Raw genomic sequence first — 23,377 nt, 5'->3', positions numbered from 1 at the left:
CCGGCCCTAAGGATTTTGCCGCCCTGGGCAAGATCGGAGAACGCCGCCCCCCGTCCTTGATATACACAAAATCTCAAACATTTCACCATGGCTCTTAATTTGCTGAAATCTATCACTTAATAAATTAACAGTTGTGTCTATAATTTTTAAATAGAAGTCAACTTTATATTGTGTCTCTGGATCTAGGTCCATAATTTCATCTTCAGCCTCATGGCAAAATAGTTTTTTCACTTTCCTCTTTTTTTGCTATTACTGTGTCTCCGATTTTTGGGTTATCAATTTCTAACTTTGATGGTAGCTTCTGAGAGACTTAGAATGGATTTCCGTTTTTTTTTTAATACACTGACAGCTTGATACACTCCCATGTCAGTACTCTGCAGTGATTTTGTCTTTTGTTGACTACGTTGATGTGAAGTAAAATGCCCTGCCATATTACCACAGAGCAAAGAAAAGTAAAATCACGGATTTGATTTGCCAAACAGCTTGCCACATGAGCAACAATTTTATCGTTGTTTTTATTGACAGTGATCTCTACAAGAGCATCGCAGATTTCTTTAATTTGGTATCTGATGGAAGTAATTGCATCATTTCTACTTTCTCATCTAGTTTCAGTTCGGACAAAGGTTTTAATGTTAGACTAGAAATATGATTTTTCAGTATAGCCCAACGATAAATAGATGCTGAGAAAAAGTTGTAAATTTTTGTCACTAAGGAAAAGAAAGAAACTGCAAACTGTGAGGCTTTAGCAGCATCGTTCACGACTAAGTTGAGTACCTAAATGGCTAGAACCTGGGACAAAAAATGCTCTAGGATTTATTTTCAAAATTCTGTTTTGAACTCCGAAATTCTTCGCTTTCATGTTTACCCCATTATCATATTCTTGTAATCTCATATCTTCCAAAGGCATTCCCAGCTCACTCAGTTTTTGAAAAATAACTTCTGCAAGTCCCAAGCCAGTGGTTTCTGGTACAGGCACAAATCCAAGAAAATGTTCTGTAATTTTAACACTTTGTGAACATTAAATCGACAAAACGTACCTTCAACAATAGTCATTTGTTCCACCTAAGAAATAACAGATGTACAATCTAAAATTATGCTATAATACTTTGTTGCCTTTAAAAAAATTAAAAATTTTTTTTTTGATTTGGTCATGTAGGAGTTAAATAATTTCGTTTTGAATACGTTTTCCCAAGTAGTGATGCTGTTTGTTACTACCATTCGTTGTTCTCCTAATGTGTTCTTATAATCAAATTTTCCAAAGAGCTCAACATTACCATTGTTGTGATGAAACAGTTTATCAGAATCGTCCCTCAATGGAAGACGCTGTTGTGCTAAGAACTGTATTATTGATATAAGTCTGAATGTCCAATGACAAGTTTCTGAATTTAAAATGTTCCGTGTTTCTTCGTCCATGGTTTTAACCGATTCTTGTTTAATTGCTAGTTACACCAACTGTCGCAGTGACTGCGGTAGTAGCTTTATGTTGGCTAGATTGAGCAATATTGTAAGCATCAGTGTGTAACGGTTTTAGAAAGTTACCTATGGAAATTTTAAGCTCATTTGGTTCAATCTGCTCTCTTTTTCCTGTATTGACTGCCAGAAAGACATTTCCTACCATCCATTATTGCACTTACCCAATTATTCTTAATAACACTAAACACTGAATGCTATCCTGGCACACACCGGTACGTACGGAAACTACGCTGTACAACAATTATATTGAAGCGTTTATTTGAAAAACAATACTCAATACTTGTCCAAAAATTAAAATTTTGGAAATCAAGAAGAATTTACCAGACATCAGTTGTTTTTATACAACTATCCAAATGTTCTATGTAGTTTACTTCGGACATCTGAGATTTATACACAATTGAATGTGTCAGATGGATAAAGAAACTACTATTCTATGAGAAGAATACATAAAGTTGAATTTGCGAAAAATGGACATGTGTTGTTTTTCAAATAAACGATTCAATTGATCTAAATTGATTTAAATACTAAACACAGTAAAATACCTACAAGCATATACAAGTAAACGAAATACAAACACACAATAAAATTGTGAACGGCACATCTATGATCTATGGAAATTTGGTAACAGGCTACAAAAAGAGCGAGTCAACAAATATCAGTTATTAGTCGGTGTTACTGCAACTGAACCTTTGTTTGAATCCTAAAAACAATCCTGGGAGGGGGGTGTGGTGAGATAAGGGGTAGTTCTGATCCCACTATTCTTATGCGATGAAGAAGAAGGCGGTGTTGTCGATTTCCCGTCGAATGAACCTTGCAATTGTTATTGTTTCACTTATTTAATTCTCGTTTTTACAGTTGCATTTTTGCCGCTCTTGTTCATAATATTGATTTTATATAATATTGCAAACATAATTTATTATTTCTTCAATTGCAAAAATCGACTGTCCTCTAAAATTTGCCGCCCATACATTTGCCGCCCCTAAATTTGCCGCCCTGGGCAGCCGCCCAGTTCGGCCACCCCTGGGGCCGGGCCTGACTAGGAAAATAAACTCAAAAATAGATTTACACGAAATAACGTCACTGTAAAAATCACCAGATTCATCTTATTTTTTGGTTGACCATGTCGACGGTAATCCAGTAATCAATATCCGACAACTTATAAGACTAGTAACAATTCGCTGAAGAGTTCTAAAAGCAACAGTTTTTTTATATAAATGCAGATTAAAAGTCTAAAAATTAAAGAAATAACTGAAAGTTTAAAAAATTTTCAAATAAAAAACACACACAAAATCGCCGATTTAAATTAATTAACCTAAGAAATTTAAAAGTCGAGAGTATCAAAATTTTATATAGTCGAGGCATTGAAGCACAAAAAAATGCCCTACTGTCGATTTTTGGCGCAGTAGGACGGATTTTAATGCAGTTTGGTGCGTTGGATTCGCGAGAATGTCAGGAAATTTTGTGAACTAATGTAATGAATAAGAAATCTCAAATTGCAGTTGTGCATAAGAAAAATGCATTTCAAAAATGCATTTCGGTAAACAGTGGGAAAAATTTACTCAATTTTCTTAGTCGAGGGTTTTTGGGGTCGCCGAAAACGAATATGAGGTCGGCGAGAGAGTGCAAACTACCTGGTGCTTGCATCGGGTGTAATAAACGTCCTTCTCTGGAGTATTGTGGCAATTTATCATATAATTGGCTTAAACTCATTACTCGGGGGTTTTTGGGGTCGCTGTGCAAACTACCTGGTGCCTGCAGCAGGTGTAATAAATGTCTTTCTCTGGACTATTATGGTAATTTGTTAAATAGTTAGCCCAAACTTGTTACTCGGAGGTCCGGAGATTTTTGAGGTCACTGAAAATAAATATCGCAACGACTAAATTCTAGTTTCATATCATTTAAACCAGATTCATAAGGCGCAAGTGGATGATGTGGTTTTACCTTGAGAGAATATTACTAGATATAGAATGTACTTAATGGCTATTGCCAAAAATAAAAAGATTGCCATTGAAAAAGTTCTTTCATATGTTCTGCCGTGCTTAGCAAAAACGCCGTATCTGCAAAAATCTGAAAAAATTAAATTTTTACTTTTACTCTAACCCAAATGTGCATATGTATCTTATTTGCTTACTAAAAATGACGTAAGTTAAGGGAAAACACATTAAACACACCGCGTCTTATGCCGTATCCTATGTAAATGTATACGAATTCTTAAACTAAAATCGATTTTACTCGAATGTGATGTCTCTGCAGATACGGCGTTTTTGCTAAGCACGGCAGTGTTGATGCATTTACCGAGCATTTAAAAAGGGTATATTTACAAACACAAATTTGGCTGCATGGAGAGGACAGTAACATGAACCCAACCGATTGGGGATGGGAATTACAAAATATTGTATTAATTCCAGTTAGAATAACTCAGCCACCTGGTCCTCCAAACATTTTAAATTTAATCTTCTGTAGTTGTAAGTCAGACTGCGGAAACTCATGCGGGTGCAGGAAGCATGGGTTAGTTTGTAATTTAGCCTGCAAAAATTGTGCAGGCTCTGATTGCACAAATATTGCATTGGACTCGAGAGATAAAGGCAATAATGATGAAGAAGACTATAATGATGAAGAAAATGAACTTTAATAATAAATTACGATAAATTTTGTATAATTAAGTTTTTAACCATTAATATATTATAATAATAAAAATTTATGTTACATCGAAGAAAATAGATTACCCCAAAAACCCCCGCGTAACGAGTTTATATGATAAATTAAATCAAATTATATGATAAATTGCCATAATACTCCAGAGGAAGACGTTTATTACACCCGCTGCAGGCACCAGGTACTTTGCACACTCTCGCCAACCTCATATTCATTTTCAGCGACCCCAAAAAGCCCCCGAGTTACAAGTTTGGGCCAATTATTTAACAAATTACCATAATACTCCAGAGGAAGACGTTTATTACACCCGATACAGGCACCAGGTACTTTGCACACTCTCGTCAACCTCATATTCGTTTTCAGCGACCCCAAAAACCCCGGAATAAGAAAATTGAGTCAATTTTTCCCACTATTTACCGAAATGCATTTTTGAAATGTATTGTTTTATGCACAAATGCAATTTGAGATTTCTTATTCATTACATTAGTTCACAAAATTTCCTGATATTCCCATGAATCCAACGCACCGATCCGCATTAAAATCCGTCTTACTGCAAAAAGATCGACACTTCAATCCTTCAATGCCTTGACTAATAAGTTAGTGAAGTAAACTTGCCTGCGGTAGGACCAATTACAAACAAGCATTACAGCTCGGTAAATTTGAATTACTCCTCCCAGTTTAAAAACTGGGATAGATTTTTCCCGTCTTGTTCCGTCTCGGGTTGAAAAGATAAATTGTGATGAATTTTTAGAAAGCCAGTTCAAACTATATGCATTTTATACATAAATAGGAAAAGAATCGTTAAAAAACTAATTATTAATAGACTAAGTTTCCACTCTAATCGCATATAAAATAACATAATGTTACTCTACATCTCACCAGAATGAAAACAATGGGAACCTTCTCTGGTTACATCTCCGAGGCTTCTACAATTTGCAAGCCATACGGATGCTGAGACTTAGGAAGATGAGGGAATTTTACAATTTATAATTCACGTCCCATCTGCTCAGCGCGGTAAAGTTCCAACGAGAATGGTTCCCTTCGTACTCCAATGAGAGTAAACATGTAAATCAAAAATGAATAACCATTTTTAATTTCAAATTTAAAGCACTAGGTGCTTTAAGATTTTTAAGGCGCTACAGTTAAAAGTGAAACGTCAAAGCAGACGTCAAAATATTTATATTTCATTTACTAACATTAATATTAATAGTAAAATTTGATGATGATGCATTCCACACATTTGCTTTCTCCTCAAAATACGCCAGAAATACATTTTCAGTATATTTCCCAGAAACGCCTTTTACTTCACACCATTTAGCATTTCTCAAATTAATTACAAGCTATATCATATTGCATTCTGGATTTCCTCGGCAACAAATCCAGGTTAGCTCGACTGGCCGCTACCCCTATATCTTGAAATTGATCTTTTTCTACGATATTTTCTTGCATTTTAACGAAAAATCCACAACCGCGTTTTAAAAAACTAACAGACGTCTGACAGATGCTTCAAAACTTCCGTCAACAATGGTTGCTAAGGTCCGTAATATACGATGCAATTTAAAACGGTCTCTTTTCAATGTATGTATTAAAGGTTTTTAAAAGTTTTTTAAAATTTATCTTAAACTGTATAATTGCATTTTAAACACGTTTGTAGAAAAAATATTGTATGACATACGTGTTAAAAGTACATTTTTAAGGCACTGATGTGCCTTCACATGCTGGCCTTAAAATTGTACTTTTAACAGTTATATCATAAATAACTATTAAGTGACGCAGCCATTTACGAAAAATTTGTATTTTCGCATTTCCAAAGAGGTGGAAAATTTTTGTGCTAACTTCGAATTGCGCAACAAGTTTTTGTAATTATAAAGTAGTTTTTTACATTTATTCTTCTTCTTCTAATGGCGCTACAACCAACCCTTTGTGAGTCTTGTCCTGCTTAACAATGTTCTTATAGTCTGCCCTCTCGTATACGTTCATTCACCACTGCCTCATGTTCATGGTTTTCAGTCTCTACGTCGTCTACCCATCTTTTACGGGCCCTTCCTCTTGTTCTATTTCCTTTCGGCTTCCATGTCTGATTGGAATTTTTACTGCTCGAGTATCTGTCTTTCTTTTTAAATGCATATATTACAAGCCCCAAAGAAATTTTTTGGATGTTTGCCTCTAAACCCCTTCATTAAACCTCTAAAAATCAAGAATTTTGATACCTCCCTGAGCTAATATGTATACCCTACCTTGTTCACTTCTCTCGCTAAATCAAGGACTTTTCAGACATTTTAGTGTATTTTGTTGATATTTCGTTAATATTATGTCTCATTCAGAGTCCCAACGACCCACTTACTAATCTTAAGAAAAATCCAGGTCCTTATTAAAAACAGTATTAAAGTAATTTTGACCTTAAAATAACACCCTATACAATGTAGTTATTGAGATTTTTAAAATCCATTTGAACATTTTAAAAAGGCACAAAATATCAATTTAATGATTCGCTTCAATTTTTTTAGCAGACAATTTAATAACAATTTAATGACTTTAATGACAAAATTTTTGAGAATAAATAAATAATGTTAATAAATAAATACTCACTTTAAAAATACTCAATACTAAATACTGATTCTAAATGTGTACCAAATATCAAAAAAATATTCACAGTTGTTGTAAAGTTGTGGATCCAAAAAAACATGGGCAAAATCGCTAAAACATCCTGTAACTCAGTTATAAAAATCTGTGGGGCAATAAATGTAATATATATCTGGAACCGGATCCTCTATTTAAGATTCAAAAAATATTTCCGTATTTCAATGAAACACCCTGTATAAATAAAGCATAAAAAGCAAACAACAAATCAGCTTGTCTCTGTTATTTATTCTTTTGTTGGGAGTGCCCAATATAACTGAAATAAAGCATTAACTTCTGTAATTACATTTTTTCAATATTTCGATGCTATATATTTATTGACTTGTTAAGTAATAATCTTTTTTTAATATGTATTGATATTTTAGCTACTTAACCATTTTGACATGCGTTGTTCAAAAGTTGCATCGGATTGGATTGCCATGGATATTCAGCGAAATAGATTGCTTGGGATCTCATCATACAATGACATTCTTGAATTCCAAGGAAGACCTAGAGTTGTCAAGTTTTCAGATCTATTAAATGTGATGACACCATCGGTAAAGTATTACTAAGTAAATGTTACTATTACTACAGTAAGCGTTTCAGTAAGTGTAAAAAATTATTATTTCTTGCAGGAAGTTCTTTCTTGTTGAATACCCATTACAGACTCTTTGGGAGAAGGCTAACATATTATATGCTGTTGTAAGGTTAATGAATACAATTATGTACTTCACATGTACTAACTTATGTACATTATGTACTTCATTCCTACGTTTCTCCAATAACTACCTTTTCTTAAAATGAAAATTTCATCTACCTATGATCTTCCTTGAGTAAAGCCAAACTGATTATTAAATCTGGATGACAGGGAAAAGAAAAGTATTTTTAAAATTTATCAATTCTTAGCTGAGCGCTTTCGACTTACACAGTCAACTTTAGAGGGGTCAATACTCACAAGCTTTATTATATTGTTAAATAAGGTGACCGGTTTCGAGGCTTATATTTTATGACTCATCCTCAGGCCCAGTGTAAGAGTTTGTTTATTTAGAATTTATAAATATTTGTAAGTTCTACCGTAAAAGCTAAAAGTACAAAATAGACGGATATAAAAAAATAACATAACAAACCAGGGTCGTAATAAAATTAGAACTAGAGCCAAGAATTAGCAATAAAACAAGCCAACAACTAAAACATTATTATAGTGAAGTATAGACTTCATTCTGTATTGTTCGTATTGACAGTAGCACTTTAAGGCCCAGTGTAATAGTTTTGTTTATAAAAACCTTAAAAGCTAAAAGTACAAAATAGGCGGTTACAAAAAAATAACATAACAAACCAGGGTCATATTAAATTTAGAGTTAGAGCAAAAAATTAGCAGTAAAACAAGACAACAACTAAAACATTATTATAGTGAAGTATCGACTGGATTCTGTATTGTGCGTATGGACAGTAACACTTTAAGGCCCAGTGTAAGAGTTTGTACCTTAAAAGCTAAAAGTACAAAATAGATGGTTACAAAAAAATACCATAACAAACAAGGGTGATATTAAAATTAGAGTTAGCGCAAAGAATTAGCAGTAAAACAAGCCAACAACTAAAATATTATTATAGTGACATAGAAGAACCCCCTACAGGTGGGGTGGAAGTTAACTTTAAAATGTTAAATGGCAACCTATATTTTTTATTGCAGATTTGGATTAATCATGAAAAATTAAGCAGTATGTATTTCAAACATTTTGTAGAATTGTTGATAGATGGCGCTATAAATAGAAAAAGCCTATTTGTTAGCGCCTTCTATCAATAATTCTAAAAAAATTTTCGAATAAATGTTGCATAATTTTTCATGACCAACCCAAATCTGTAATAAAAATTGAGGGTTGTTATTTAGGATTTTGGAATTACCCCCCCCCCCTCGTTGTGGTCTGGGGGTCGTGTTTGGTGCCATTCAATAGGTTTTTGAAAAATAATTAAATACGTATTATTTGTTTTTCCTTTGGAAGTGTATTTCTCGAGATATTAGGCCGTTTCTATAATTTACCTATGACATTAGGATAAATGGTTTTTTTCGATTATAGCGCCATCGATCCATAGTTCAAAAAAATGTCTCGAATAAAAGTTACTTATTTTTACGTAAGAAATCAAAATCTGAAATGAAAATTTGGGGTTTCTATTTAAGATTTAATAGTTACCCCCCGCTCCACCTATAGGGGGTGGAGTAGGGGGTCGTGTTTTTTGTCAACCGGTAGATTTTTATGTTTATTTCGAGAAATATTCTACCGCTCCGCTACTTTTGGGACACCCTATATAAAAAAAAGTTTAAAAACCACTATAAAGAAAGGAATCCCAGTTTTGGAATTTAAAAAAATTGTGAAAAAACTCCTTATGTAGTTTTTTGCAAACTTGGTCGGAGGTTGAATTTGAAATTTTAAAAGTTGCGTAAAAGGTTAAAAACACACAGAACCTTTTTTCATAAGAGAACCTCAATCATTCAGTTGTCATAAATGTGTACAAAACATATCAGTCTTTTCAATAGCTTATTGAATGATTCAATTTCTTCACCTATCTGTCTATCTATGATTTACTTCATCCCATATTCTCTCAGTACATAGAGAAAAGAGTTTTATGGCCATATCGCTTGTGCATTGTTGTATGTCTCCCTAGTTTTTGTAAACATACTAATATACGGCTCCTCCATTTGTTTGTTATGTGTTCCACTTTAATAATTCTAATAAAAAACCTGCTAGTGGACCTAATCCTGTCTTTTTTACACCTGTCCAGACTTCCATAAGAATATCATCACTGCTGCAACTACATAAACTTTATATATGTAACAGTTCAAGCTGATTCCCAGATAAAGTTGACTATTCCTAGTTCGAGTCAAGTCCAACTAAAACGAGTAGTAATAAAGAACATAATAACTCGCGCCAACTTTTTGTGATCGGATACTCGCACACGGTGCAGGAGACCGGGTCCAAAAATATGGGTCAGCAGTGTTTTAAAATTATTTTTTTTTGCAAAATTGTGTACGATTAAATTATTTAATGAATATATGATCATATAGTAGATATTCGTTTGTGTTCACATTATATTACTTTAATCAAAAATTTAATAATTTTCATTGTTATCCATTTATATGTATATACAAAAACTTTGGAAGTGAAAAAAAAATTGAATATGGTTAAATTTGTTTACTAAGAACTTTAGATCTTAATTCAATACACAAAAAAATTAAAAATAAAGAGTAATTGTAGTAACAAAAAAAGTTATAAAAATTAATTAACGTTTTTAAAACATGAAATACACAATGATGTCACATTCATTGGAATAATGGTGTTCCAAACACAGATATTTTGAGCATATTTGGCAGTAAAACTTTGTTTTTCTATTTTTCTTCCAATCACAAACAGCACAGCGATCTGAAGTTCCTGGTGTTACGACTGGTACTTGTTCTGTTGGTAAACCACATATCTCCCTAAACCTCATTCTGATGGTTCTGGGTAAGTTATATATTTATATTTATATATATAAATATAAATAAACTAATCTATAAACATTGAAAATAAGGAAAAGATCTTAAATTACCTTACTAATTAAAAATATCGATGTGTGATCCAAACACAAAAATTGGTGCACAAATACTCGCACACGGTGTACGGGACCGTGTTGCGTAATAACAAAAGGACAGTACTATTTTTTACACTGCGAACTGACTTTACCCACAGTTGATTGACCACTGAAGAGGTATACGAAGTAGCCATTCAAAATCCCCACTACAAGCAGAGTTACAGGAATTTATTTACAGGCCCGGTCTCCCACACCGTGTGCGAGTAACGGAGGGTTTTTAAAGAAATAAATTTAATTCAACTTGTACTAGTTGAAGTAGACTCTTCCTAAGCCTTGTTAGTAAAAGTAGATCTCGGGAAAAATAGAATCAATTCTTACTAGTTTGAGTTGACTATTCCTAAGTCGATTCAGTAAATGTAGATTATACGAGTATAATTTCCCGCGCTTTTTTGATGAGTGTTTGTCTCTTTGTTTTGACCGTTTCAACTACTTATCACGATTTGAACATATCCAGTAACAACTAATTTCTAGAATCAGTTGTTTGTGTGAAACAACTCTTACTAAATGGCGTTGGGAAGAGTTTGCTTTTTCTAGTTGGAGTATACTTTTGCTAGTAAATTTTGAATAAAAATCTACATTAATTTTATATTTAATAATCAAATTTTAATAAAACCAGCCGTTTGAGTTGATTCGAACTGGGAGTAGTCAACTCCGACTGGATAATCAACTTGAACTGTAACATATACATATAGTTTCAGAAGTTAGGCATCACTTCTTCCATCCATCCAATGGCACCACAGCCAAAACTTGCCTTAACCTCCTTCATCAAGCTTCTCCAATAATTTCGATTTACTGCTGTTCTTTTCCATGAACGCGTTTTTAGGAGGAGAGGAATATTTTCATGATTTTTACACTTTTATAAATCTGTATCTGTATTATTATGTTCTCTATTTTATCTCTGTTATGAGATTGATCAGCATCTTATTAATTCGACTTTTAAATAAAAATTTTAATTACTACTCATGGAAACAAAATCAAAATTTAATAAAACTTGGCTTGACTTTAATAAATTTGTGGCTTCTAGTATTTCTCGTTGCTCACTTCATCCAGGACAAAACAAGGAAAATAAATGTACTCAAAATCATGTAAATTCTACAAATATTATATATAATATATTATATATATACTAGGGTGGCCCTTAAAAATGAAATTTAACGATTTTTACCTCTCACCCCCTAAAATTGTTCCAATTATGGAGAAACTTAAAAATATAAATTTTTATTGAAATCTGAAAATATTTAAAGGTGGCCCCTAGCCCCTGAGACCCCATGCAATTGAAATTAGTGGTATACTACGAATTTTTGCTAATAATGTAAAAGATATTAATAATTAATCGCCTATCAGTTACAATTAAGCACAGGAATAAAGAATATTAAAATTGGTGAACAATGATGATGCTAACGTTGGTGCGGTTGTGACTTCTGAAGGTGAAACCTTACCTAAAAGAGCATGAATCAAAATCATGACTTCTGAACTTTCGTCTTCCCTCGATAAAACCCAGGTATCGTACAAGACAGCCACATTTATTATTAGTGATGTAGTATCCAGTCTTGGTCATGATGTAAGCTCGTTAGTCATCAATAGCAACTGTATTCAGCGCGAGAGTGAGATATCTCGATTCAAGATTGCAACAAAATTTAAAAAAAAAAGACTTTTTAATTTCTGGACCTGATATTGTTCATTTGGACGGTAAGCTAATGGAGGACTTAACTTCCAAGAAACATGTAGATCGAATTTCTGTTGTTGTGTCATATGTCAATCGTGGATATGAACAGCTGCTGGGTGTTCCAAAATTACACAATGGAACGGGAATTGCCCAGGCAAATGCCATTTTGGAATGTTTGTAGGAATGGGGTATTGTTCGTGAAGTCACAGCTCTATGTTTAGATACTACTGCATGCGACTCAGGGCCGAAGTCTGGAACATGTACCATTCTTCAGCATAACTCCAGAAAGGACTTATTTTTTAGCTTGCCGCCACCACATTTCAGAACTTATAGTTGGATCTGTATTTGATGAGGTAATGAGTAGTAAATCATCTATCCTCCAAATAAGTATTTTCGAAAGATTCAAGACAGCTGGGCAATTATAGACAAAAGTACTTTTGAACGGGCTTCCAAAGAAAGGGGTTCGTTTCTATTATCCTGGAGCAATGCAGAGGCGAGATGGATATGGATGTCTAAAGTTATCTATGCTATAAAGATGTGGATGTTTCACAGCCAATTAATTTTCACAGCTTCGGAGCTGAAGGGAATTGTAAATCAGCGCTCTTCGCAGTCAGCGCATACTTGAGGGACTAGATACAAGCACCATTAGCTACTGAAGCGCCATTCAATGATTTCGACTTAGGAAACAGCTCCTTAACTACCCGCACCAAAGAAGTGCCATCGTAACGAGCCAAAAACTTCAAAAACACTTATTATATCTATCTAAACATCTCTTTCCGATGAGTCTTTTTGATTCCAGGATACTTCCAGGATCCAAAAGATTAATGGTTGCAGCTATGGAGAATCAAGCTGCTGAACACCCTCTGAAACGTCCTACTGATATGAAACCTTGGGCATTTTTAGAGAGCAAAGATCTGGAGAAGTTTTTACTCTAAACTCCAAACAATTCTTTATTATGCTTGTACTTCTTGATGACTTTTTAAAAAGAGATCCGGTTTTTCAGAATGGAAAGATGATGAAAGTTTTAAGGCAGCTTAAAAGATAATGAAGAATTTCGTGACGACAAATGATAGGACAGAAAGAGGAGTTGCACTAATTGAAGATCTTAACAAAAACTCACTAATAAGGAAGAACAGTTACAATACCTCTTGCAAGTAGTCGCGGAGCATCGAAAAATTTTTCCGGCCTCTATTAAAAGCGAAATCTTGAAAAAAAAAACAGCATAAGAAGTAATTACTGTAGTGAATCTTTCTTATAGGTTTTAAAGATCATAGAAATTATTTATTTTTATTAATAAATTAATAAAATTATTTTATACAGTGCGTCCATAAAGTAACGCATAAATTCGATATTTCGTAAACCGACGACTTTAAGGAAAAATCCCGAAACCGGTCGATTTTTATTTTTAAATTACGATTTTTTGGAATATATATTATACTAGTGACGTCATCCGTCTAGGCGTGATGAGGTAATCGATGATTTTTTTAAATGAGAATAAGGATCATGTGATAGCTTATTTGAAAGGGTATTTAATTCTCTATTCACTAATGTAAATATTAAGATAATTATTTATACAGGGTGTTCAAAAAATATTTTTTTAATTAAAATAATTGAGACAAAAAGAAGAATGTATTTAATTTATTTAATTCAAAATGCGTTTTACTACTGTCAGAAAACAGAAAAAATTTTTTTTTGACAAATAAACATTGATTTTCGCTTAAACGGTATGTTCAAACCGGCAAGAGACTGGTGGGTGGCAGTTTTAACATTGAATTTAAGCGAAAAACAATATTTATTTGTCAAATAAACATTTTTTTTCCTATTTTCTGACAACATGAAAACGTCTTTTGAATTAGATAAATTACATACATTCTTCTTTTTGTCTCAATTATTTTAATTAAAAAATGTTTTTTAACACCTTCTACAAATAATTATATTAATGTTTATATTGCGGAATAGAGAATTGAATACCCTTTCAAATGAGCTATCACATGACCCCTATTCTCATTTAAAAAAATCATCGATTACGTCATCACGCCCAGATGGATGGCGTCACTAGTATGATATATATGCCAAAAAATCGGAAATTAAAAATAAAAATCGACCTGTATCGGGATTTTTTCTTAAAGTCGCCGGTTTACGAAATAATGAATTTATGCGTTACTTTATGGACGCACTGTATATCCCATTATTTTATAATAAACTATACTAACATGAATAACGAATATACGAAACTTTCAAAACCGGGGCCACCTCTAAATATTCACCGATTTTCATGAAATTTCGCACGTTTAAATTTGATGTATAATGGAACACTTTTGGGGGGTGAGAGGGTGAAATTTCAAAATTTAAATTTTATCACATATGTTAAGGGCCACCCTAATATATATGTTACAGTTCAAGTTGATTATCCAGTTGGAGTTGACTCCAACTAGTTGGAGTCGACTCTAACGGCTGGTTTCAGTAAAAGTTGATTATAAATATAAAATGAAGATTTATATTCAACATTTACTAGTAAAAGTAGACTCCAACTAGGAAAAGTATACTCTTCCCAATGCCATTTAGTAAAAGTTGATTCTGATTCACACAAACAGCCGATTCTAGAAATTAAATTAATGTTACTGAATATGTTCAAATTAGTCTAGGCTGTGTCGTCGTCCCCGTTAGTGAAATTACTCCGATTCGAATTTTTTGCACAAACTTACTCAAAAAGAGGTCCTTATAACAAATCTACTGGGTGCCAGGCAGTACCTTGATCGATAAATTGTTTAAACAATTTTTTTAGACAAATTCACAAAAATAATTTTTTCACTTCGAACAATTTTTTTAGATCATTTGAGTTATTCTGAGCAAAAAAAGGTATTTTGTGATTTTTCTCTAAAATTAATTGTTGTCGAGCTATACGCGATTTAAAATTTGAAAAATGCAAAAATAGCCATTTTCAAGGCTTAATAACTCGGTTAAAATCCATTATTATGAAAGTCAGAAAGTGACCAAATCAAAGTTTATAGCCCCCTATACAAGATCCAGCAGAAATTTTTGTCACTATTTTATTACTAAGCTTTATCTTTAATTATTAACAATGAGCGCTAAGTGGGTATTAGGCGGCCGACAATGGTGAGTGCTAAAGAGATGCACCAATTGGGCCGTCCAATGGTGAATCTCACTCGCACTCACATTGACGGCCGCCTCAATATGCGCTTAGCGCTCATTGTTGATAATTAGAAATAATATCTCATTAATGAAATAATGACAAAAATTTTTCAGGATCTTATAGAGGTAGCTTTAATCTTTGATTTTTTTTAGTTTCTGACTTTCATAATATACAGTGAGCACGTAAAGGTTGGAATAAATTCATTTTCTCGCGAATGTACGATTTTAGAAAGAAATCCCGAAACAGGTCAATTTTTATTTTTAACTTACGACTTTTTGGCATATATACCATACTAGTGACGTCACCCATCTGGGCGTGATGACGTCATCGATGATTTTTTTAAATGGGAATAGGGGCCTTGTGATAGCTCATTTGAAAGGTAATTCAATTCTCTATTCAATAATATAACTAATAACATAATTTTTTATACAGGTGCCCAATTTTTTTTATTTTTTTGATTAAATTTACTGACATAAAAAGAAGAATGCAAGTAATTTATTTAATTCAAAATACATTTTACTGCTCTCATAAAACCGAATAAAATGTTTATTTGAAAAATAATCATTGCTTTTCGCTTAAATTAAATGTTCAAACTGTCAAGAGGAAGGTGGGTGGCTGCTTTAATACTGAATTTAAGCAAAAAACAATATTTTTATTTGTCAAATACACATTATTTCCTGTTTTCTGATAGGAGTAAAAAGTATTATGAGTGAAATAAATTACACACATTCTTCTTTTTGTCAAAAAATTTAATTCAAAAAAAATATTTTTTGGACACCCTGTATAAAAATAATAATGTTAATGTTTATATTACTGAATAGAAAATTGAATTACCTTTTAAATGAGCTATCACGTGACCCCTATTCTCATTTAAAAAAACGTAGATGACGTCATCACGCCCAGACTGGTGACGTCACTAGTATGATATATATGCCAAAAAGGCGCAATATAAAAATAAAAATGGACCTGTTTCGGGATTTTTTTTCCAAAATCGTCAATTCTCGAGAAAATGAATTTATTCCAACCTTTACGTGCTCACTGTATAATATCGTATAACTTTTTGCTTTTCGGACAGTTCCGGCGCCAATTACATATTTAACCCTGTTTCAAGTAACTAATGTCGATGTACACTAGCCCAGGGGGCCCGACGGCTTAACGTGCTCTCCGAGGCACGGTGAGTGGGCTCGTGTCATTATTGGAAATGAAAATGGTTTGTCTTTGGCAGGGCTCGAACCCACGTGCACTGGCGTATGAGGCCAGCGATTTTGCCGTTACTCCACGGCCGCTCGCTTAATATTTTCAAAGTTATATAAATTTAAAAAAAAAATTATTACTTAAATGGAGCGGCGGATAAAACGGAACGGCGGATAAATGAAGGGCGGATAACCGAGACTCTACTGTATATTCTGTTCTGTGTGATCCGCAAGAAAAGCTTTAGAATGTTATTTAATAGACTTATAAGGCGGAAGTCCTGGCATAATTTGGCATTATTCTTTTTAGGTAGTGGTATGAAGACTGATTCAAGCCATGTTTTAGGGATAGTCCCTGTATTGTAAACATTATTAAATAGTCCAAGAAGAAGGTCTAAGTTTTCTCGTTGATTAACTTCAACAGCTCAGCTGGATTTTCATCCTACAGCTTTGTTGTTTTTTAGTTGACGTAAAACATATTTCAGTTCGGACTTCAGTATTGGAAGACCTTCATCGTTTTCGGTATTTAATGTAGGAGGTTCTCTGATGTGATAGAAGAGTTCCTTTATATAGTCTTCCCACATGTTTATTTGTTCTTCAGGGCTTGAAATCAGTTTGCCTTGATTAGATTATTTAGTCCTTGTAAATATGTCGTGCATGTGAATTCCTGAGTTTCTTATACAGATGGAAGTCATCATGTTTTTTATATAAGTTTTCGATTTCTTCACATTGTTCTGTTATCCATTTTTTTTGCAATTTTTATTTTTTGTTTAATGGTTCTATTTAATGCTTTGTACATTGCTTTGTGCTGTTTGAATTTTCTTCTTTTATCCATTAAATCCAATATTTCCTCTGTCATCCATCTTTGCTTCCGTGGTTGCTGTTTTGTGAGCATTTCAGTTGCCGTTGCAAGGGCGAGTGGGATTTCCTCCCGAAGGCGAATGTTAAGGATGTTTAATTATATGAAAGTGTGCTAAAAAACAATGCGAAAAATTAAAAGCCATTTAAAATACATTGTTACTTCAGACACACTTTAAGCCCTTCATGTACTGCTATCTATATTTACAATTTTCACACAATAAAACCTTTACTTACATAATATGAGATAAAGTAGATAAAAATTATTTTTTTAAATTTAACAAAAATTGGTTAAACAATTTGTCGACCGCGGTACCGCGTGACACCCTGTGTATTTGTTATAAGGATTGTTATACGGATGTATTTCTTTGAGTAAGTTTGTGCAAAAAGTCGAATCAGAATAATTAACCTAACGGGGACGACGTTACAGACTCTACTAATAAGTAGTTAAAACGGTCAAGCAAGACAAAGAAACGCACACTCATCAAAAATGCACTTGAGATTCTCGTATAATCAACATTTACTGAATCGATCCAGGAGGAGTCAACTCCAACTAGTACAAGTTGATTTAAATTTTTAAAATCAACTTTTACTGCTCGTTTCAGTTGGAGTTGACTCCAACTAGTTGGAGTCGACTCTAACTGAGAATCAACTTGAACTGTAACATATACACTGATGAGCACGCTAATAACCGGTAAAATAGCTCAAAAGATTCAAAACAAAATACACTGCGAAACAAAAAGAGATGAAACAAGTCAAGGTGGAAATTATCGTTATAAACGTATTAATTAACATTACATTACATAGTTTCCCACCTTTAGACGTCTGTGACAGGAATATTTTATAAAATTCTACTGTCACAGTAACAGTTGTCATACTCCTCTGATACGTCTAAAGAGGGAAACTATGTAATGTAATGTTATTTTAGACTTTTGTAACGATAATTTCCACCTCCACTAGTTTCATCTCTTTTTGTTTCGCAATGTATTATGTTTTCCATCTTTGAGCTATTTTGCCGGTTATTAGCGTGCTCATCACTGTATACGATTTCCATATATTATATACGCTATACCATAACTATACGATTCCAAATTTTAATTTTCACCTTTTTAAATAGATTACTCATCTTCTATGAATTTATGAATAAATGAATTATGCTATGAAATTGTTAAATTAAAACAAATATGGTATGTAATATAAAACAACTCTCTCCTTTTTACAAATAATCTGACTAACCTTTTTTATCTTCTATACTTCTTATCATGGATTGTGTTCTTCTCGGTTCCCCCACACGTGCTCCTTCGGATATTGCGACGCTCCTTCTCTTCCAACTGCTTCAACAACAAACAGCACTCGCTCGAAATCTTTCCTCAATTTAGTCTCTGACTCGATACAAACAATATCAATCTTTATACTTCCAAAATTTTTTTCTCAGCTCGATATCTTGTGCAAAATTGATAAAAACCGGCTACTTGTTTCAGACAGAAACTAGAATCTATTCGGACACGAGGAGATTTTACTTCTCGACGCGATCACGATTTCGTCTCAACAGAAATCTGCTTATACGGCCACCAACTTAACCACTTCACACAAATCACTACTTTCTGAACTGGACTGCTCTCTTCAGATCTTAATTACACAGTATCTTTTTTTCCTCCATCAATCTGAGACTCAAACACCCTAATCTCCCTCCATCCATATCTTCTCGCCAATCGCAAGCATTCTATCTACACATTACATCCCTACTTTCCTTTCTAAAAAACAAATAGAGCTGTATACAAAATTTCCCGCCTTGTCAAAATTCCAGGAGATACCAAAATTAATTTTTGTCTTACACGCTAGAAAAAACCTATATTCTAAACTAAACAATTTTGTTTATTACCGTCTTTACTTTCTATGAAGCATTTAGAATTGTTCTATTGTTCACGTCAAAGTCAAATACATCCACTTTCTAAAATCTATCGTAATTTTGGTTCTTTTCTTTTGTTCTTGAGTTGTTAAGTCCGTTCGTAGAATCTTAACCACTAATGTTTTTCACTTTCCACGAAACACTGCTTACGACTAAAAATATATTATTTACAAATTTTGGCCATATACAGGGCGATAAAAGTTACGATCTTGTGGTCTGGGATATGAAATGGATTCGCGAAATTTTCCCCATAAAAATTATATAAGAGTATATAAAATATATTTTAATTTTTTAACCTTTAACTACACGCGCTGGCGTATTTTGTACGCCAGATATAAGAATTCTATTTCAAGTATATTTAAAAATTTAATTTTTAACTTTATTCATCTATCTAACTTTTTACTGGAATGAGCTTTACAAATGGTTTAGTTTCTTTATAATCGGCATTCTGAGAAGATCGTAATTACCAGTTTATTATTTGTTGTTTCCTGTGATGTAAAAAATATTTCACGATTGTATTAATGTAAGTACATCTTTCATTTGTGTTTTTAGTTATTATGGCACAAAATATATTTTTCTTTATAAACAATACTTTTCTCATGTAAAAATCAAAGAAGCAACTCAAAGCTTTTACTGACGCAGAATAGGGTTTACAACAAACAACTAAATGTATTAAAAAAAAACTAAACAAAAACCCCTGTTTTAAGCAGATTCTCTTGTGGCGTACAAAGTACGTCACGCGTGTACTTATGGTATAACTTAATGCGCGGGTAGTTAAAGGTTAAAAACCCATTTAATTGATCTGGTTGTGCGAGGGTATAAATATTTGAAAATGGTAAAATTAGCTAACTGGTTAAACTTAAGAAATAAGAAGAAGAACTTTAAAGTCAGGTTTAAGGAGTCATAGACCAATAAGGCTTTCTCAAATATAATCTAGACATGTTTTGTAACGTCTTCAGTGGGCTCAAGAGCAGATGCAGCTTCCTCAACAGTTTTGGAATTTTGTGCTTTTTTCATACTAGTCGAGAATCTGTTTAAATAGTTACAGCCTACGGATTCGTATTTGGCGAGAGCCAACGAGAGCTGCAAAACTAGCATGTGCTCGTGCCATACTTCTTTTTGCTGTTGGCAGAGTTATAGTATGGGAAGCTGTTATGGCAGATGGACGCACGGAATTGGTGGTTATTGACGGGAATCTAAAACGACAAAAGCATATCACACGGATTTTAAAACCTCATGGCAGATTATCGCAAGGAGCTGTGGGTGAAATTTTGTGTTTATGGTTTATTACGCCTGCCCATATTTATAGATCTCAAGCGATTAATGACTATCTTTAGTCAGAAGGTATTCGCTCTTTGTAGTGGCCTGCGATATCTCCAGACATGAGCCCCATTGAAAATAAATGGGATGTGTTCTAGAGTGCCGTTCGTTCCCGAAGGAATCCTCCTAGAATTTATCATGAAATTACAATTGTCTCTAGAGAAAATTGATAGAGTATGCCACAGGAAATGGTTGATCGACTTGTTAGTAGTTTTAGAGTAGGCTTGCATCGATACCCGTGGCGGAAATTACAGTTAAAAGCTTGATGGATTTGACCGTTACTTGATTCATTTTATCATTTCGTTCATTTTATCATTTTATCGTTCATTTTATCTAACAATAAAATACTGAAAACGTTTGTTTTCTATTAAGTTCATAAACTTTCTATATGTAACAATTACCAAACTACACAACAAATATGAGTTCTCCGTATATCGTAAACCTACCCATATTGACACAACTGTACACAATTCATCATCACATCCTACACAACACAAATTAGCAGCCTACCATAGCATGACACATAGACGGACAAAAATTCCCATGTCAAAAAATAACTTCGAAGTAGAACTGAACATCATTAAACAAATAGCAGTAAAGAATGGCTATAACGAACAAACAATTAGTAAAATTTTAAAGCAAAAACTCTATAAGAAAGCCCTGAAATTAGTCTATCCATCACCGTAGAAAGAACCCAGTACCTTCTGCTCTATCACATATACTGGCAAGATAACAACAAAAATAGCCAGATACATAAAAACAAAGGAATAACACCAGCATTCAGAACTAACAACAACTTAAGCAAATATACTAAGAACAATAAGAGCCGAAAGAAAAAACAACTACAGAGTGGTGTCTACAAACTAACTTGTGGTGACTATGACTGTCCGAAAACTTACATCGGTCAAACTGGCAGAACCTTCGACACAGGGATAGCAGAACACAAAAGGCTTTCAACAATAGAAAAACAGACACTTCTATATACGCACTTCACCTTCTAGATCATAATCATTCTTTTAATGAAGAGTTTCAAATTCTGCATATTCAAAATAAAGGCTTTAAGCTATCTTTATTAGAATCTATGGAAATTAATAAATTAAAAAATACAGATATAATTCTGAATGACCCACTCGAGACAAACAGCTCCCCAGTTCTCAACCTCTTCAGTTAAAGACTTTAAAAAGGCAAACCCATAGTAAACTAAATCACTTGAGAAAGGCACTCTGCCGTAACAGCTGTAGTCACATATAGTTATTATAAATTTTGTGGAAGTATAGAAATCGAAAGTTTTCAGTGTTTTGTTGTTAAATTAAAAAATTGTTAAATATATTTTAATTAGAAATAAATTTTAGTTATTAATTTTTTATTTATCAACAAAGCCGTATCTTTTTAAAATAAAAAAGATGTCAACGTTATAACATTTTTTTATAAATGTAAAAAATAGAAATGTAAATTAAATTTTTTAAAAATGTAAAGAGTAGTTTCTGAAAACTGCTAATTAAAATGACAATTTTAAGTGACACATAACTTTTAAATCTATATTATTTAACTTTAGAACGTCAACAAACTTGCTTCAATTTATGCCTGCCCAGACGACATAGAACTTCATGCAGCAATTCTGGAAATTCCCGTCCCAGGAAGCAAGTTTGGACCAACCTTTCAGACAATGGTAATAGAACAGTTAAAGCGTACAAGGAATGGTGATAGATTTTGGTATGAGTTTCCCACTTCGGGATTTAGTGAAGCACAGATAAAGGAAATACAGAAAAAAACGTTGGCCAGAATTTATTGCGATTCCGGTAACGATATACAAAATATGCAGATGGATGTTATGCAACCTACTGATTCAATAACGTAAGTAGTGATATTGTTCTGTGAATATTAACCCTAGAATACTGACGTACCTACGTAAATTTCGATTTTAGTCGATTTTAAGTATCGATTTTAACCCGATCGCAAATGAAATAGAACTAAACGAGATAACCCACATAAATATATGTATTTAATGTATTCAAGTTGGCAGAAAGTGTGCTATTTTGCGCATTGTTTAAAACTTCGTCGTAAATGCCGGTTAACTTTGACCGGCTATATCTCAGTAACCACTTCTCGCAATTCAACTTTTTCTCTTTTAAAAGAAGCGCCCTCTTGCGTCGTTTCCAATACCGTATTTTTAATTTATTTAACCTAATAGTTGTCGAGATATCCTATTTGTTTATAAGCCAAAAAAAATGTTTGCAGCGTTAAAATATTCCTAATGTCTCTCAAATAGTCCAATTTCAATTTTGTAAAGTAAGTTAGATAGGTTATAGTGCCTTTTTATACGAAAATTATAATTATTATAATATATCATATGTATTCTGGTTATTATTGCGACCGTAGATTTTTAATTAACAATTTAATTGTTGCTGAACTCTTTGTTAGATTGTCGCGGTTCCGTAAATATAATCTACAACAAAAAAGCTGTTTTGTCACTAATCTATTTAATGATTGGTAAATACTTACTTTCCTAAACAATTTTCCAAAATGTATTTAAAGATGCTATCGCACGTTCAAAAGAAATTAAGGAACACATCAACTGGAAGATTAATAGAAGTACAAGGTTCTGAACATTTTCAAATGCTTGTTAATCTCTTTTCCATTGCATTTATCTAAGGTTTACGCCGTTAGCACAAGAAAACAAAATATGTAACACTATTAAGAACTCAAAATTTTTCGCAAGTATAAGGGAGCAAATTTTGGTTTTATAGCAGTTATACTAACAGTAATTTTGTTTTTTTGTTTTTAGTAACCCAATCGTGCCTTGCAGTCTCATTCCCGATATCAACTATAATTTATGGAAAGATGATCATTGTCTAACCTATTAAATATTAAAATATGTATATTGATATGATAATAAACAATACATAGTA

The 23,377-nt window shown here is 33.1% G+C and overlaps 1 protein-coding gene across 1 annotated transcript in view; it reads left to right on the top strand.

Moving 5' to 3' along the window:
* The window catches only part of LOC126884593 (peroxidase-like), a 70,406-nt gene extending 47,029 nt beyond the window's left edge, over positions 1 to 23,377 (top strand). Inside the window, exons 7-9 of the mRNA XM_050650590.1 lie at positions 7,134 to 7,304; positions 22,024 to 22,322; positions 23,254 to 23,377. Coding sequence (XP_050506547.1) covers positions 7,134 to 7,304; positions 22,024 to 22,322; positions 23,254 to 23,332 — 549 coding nt within the window. The 3' untranslated portion in view covers positions 23,333 to 23,377. The remainder of the gene's footprint in view (positions 1 to 7,133; positions 7,305 to 22,023; positions 22,323 to 23,253) is intronic.

The sequence above is a fragment of the Diabrotica virgifera genome, chromosome 1, assembly GCF_917563875.1.
Source record: "Diabrotica virgifera virgifera chromosome 1, PGI_DIABVI_V3a".
Taxonomy (NCBI): domain Eukaryota; kingdom Metazoa; phylum Arthropoda; class Insecta; order Coleoptera; family Chrysomelidae; genus Diabrotica; species Diabrotica virgifera.
This window is presented reverse-complemented; position numbering and strand designations above follow the sequence as displayed.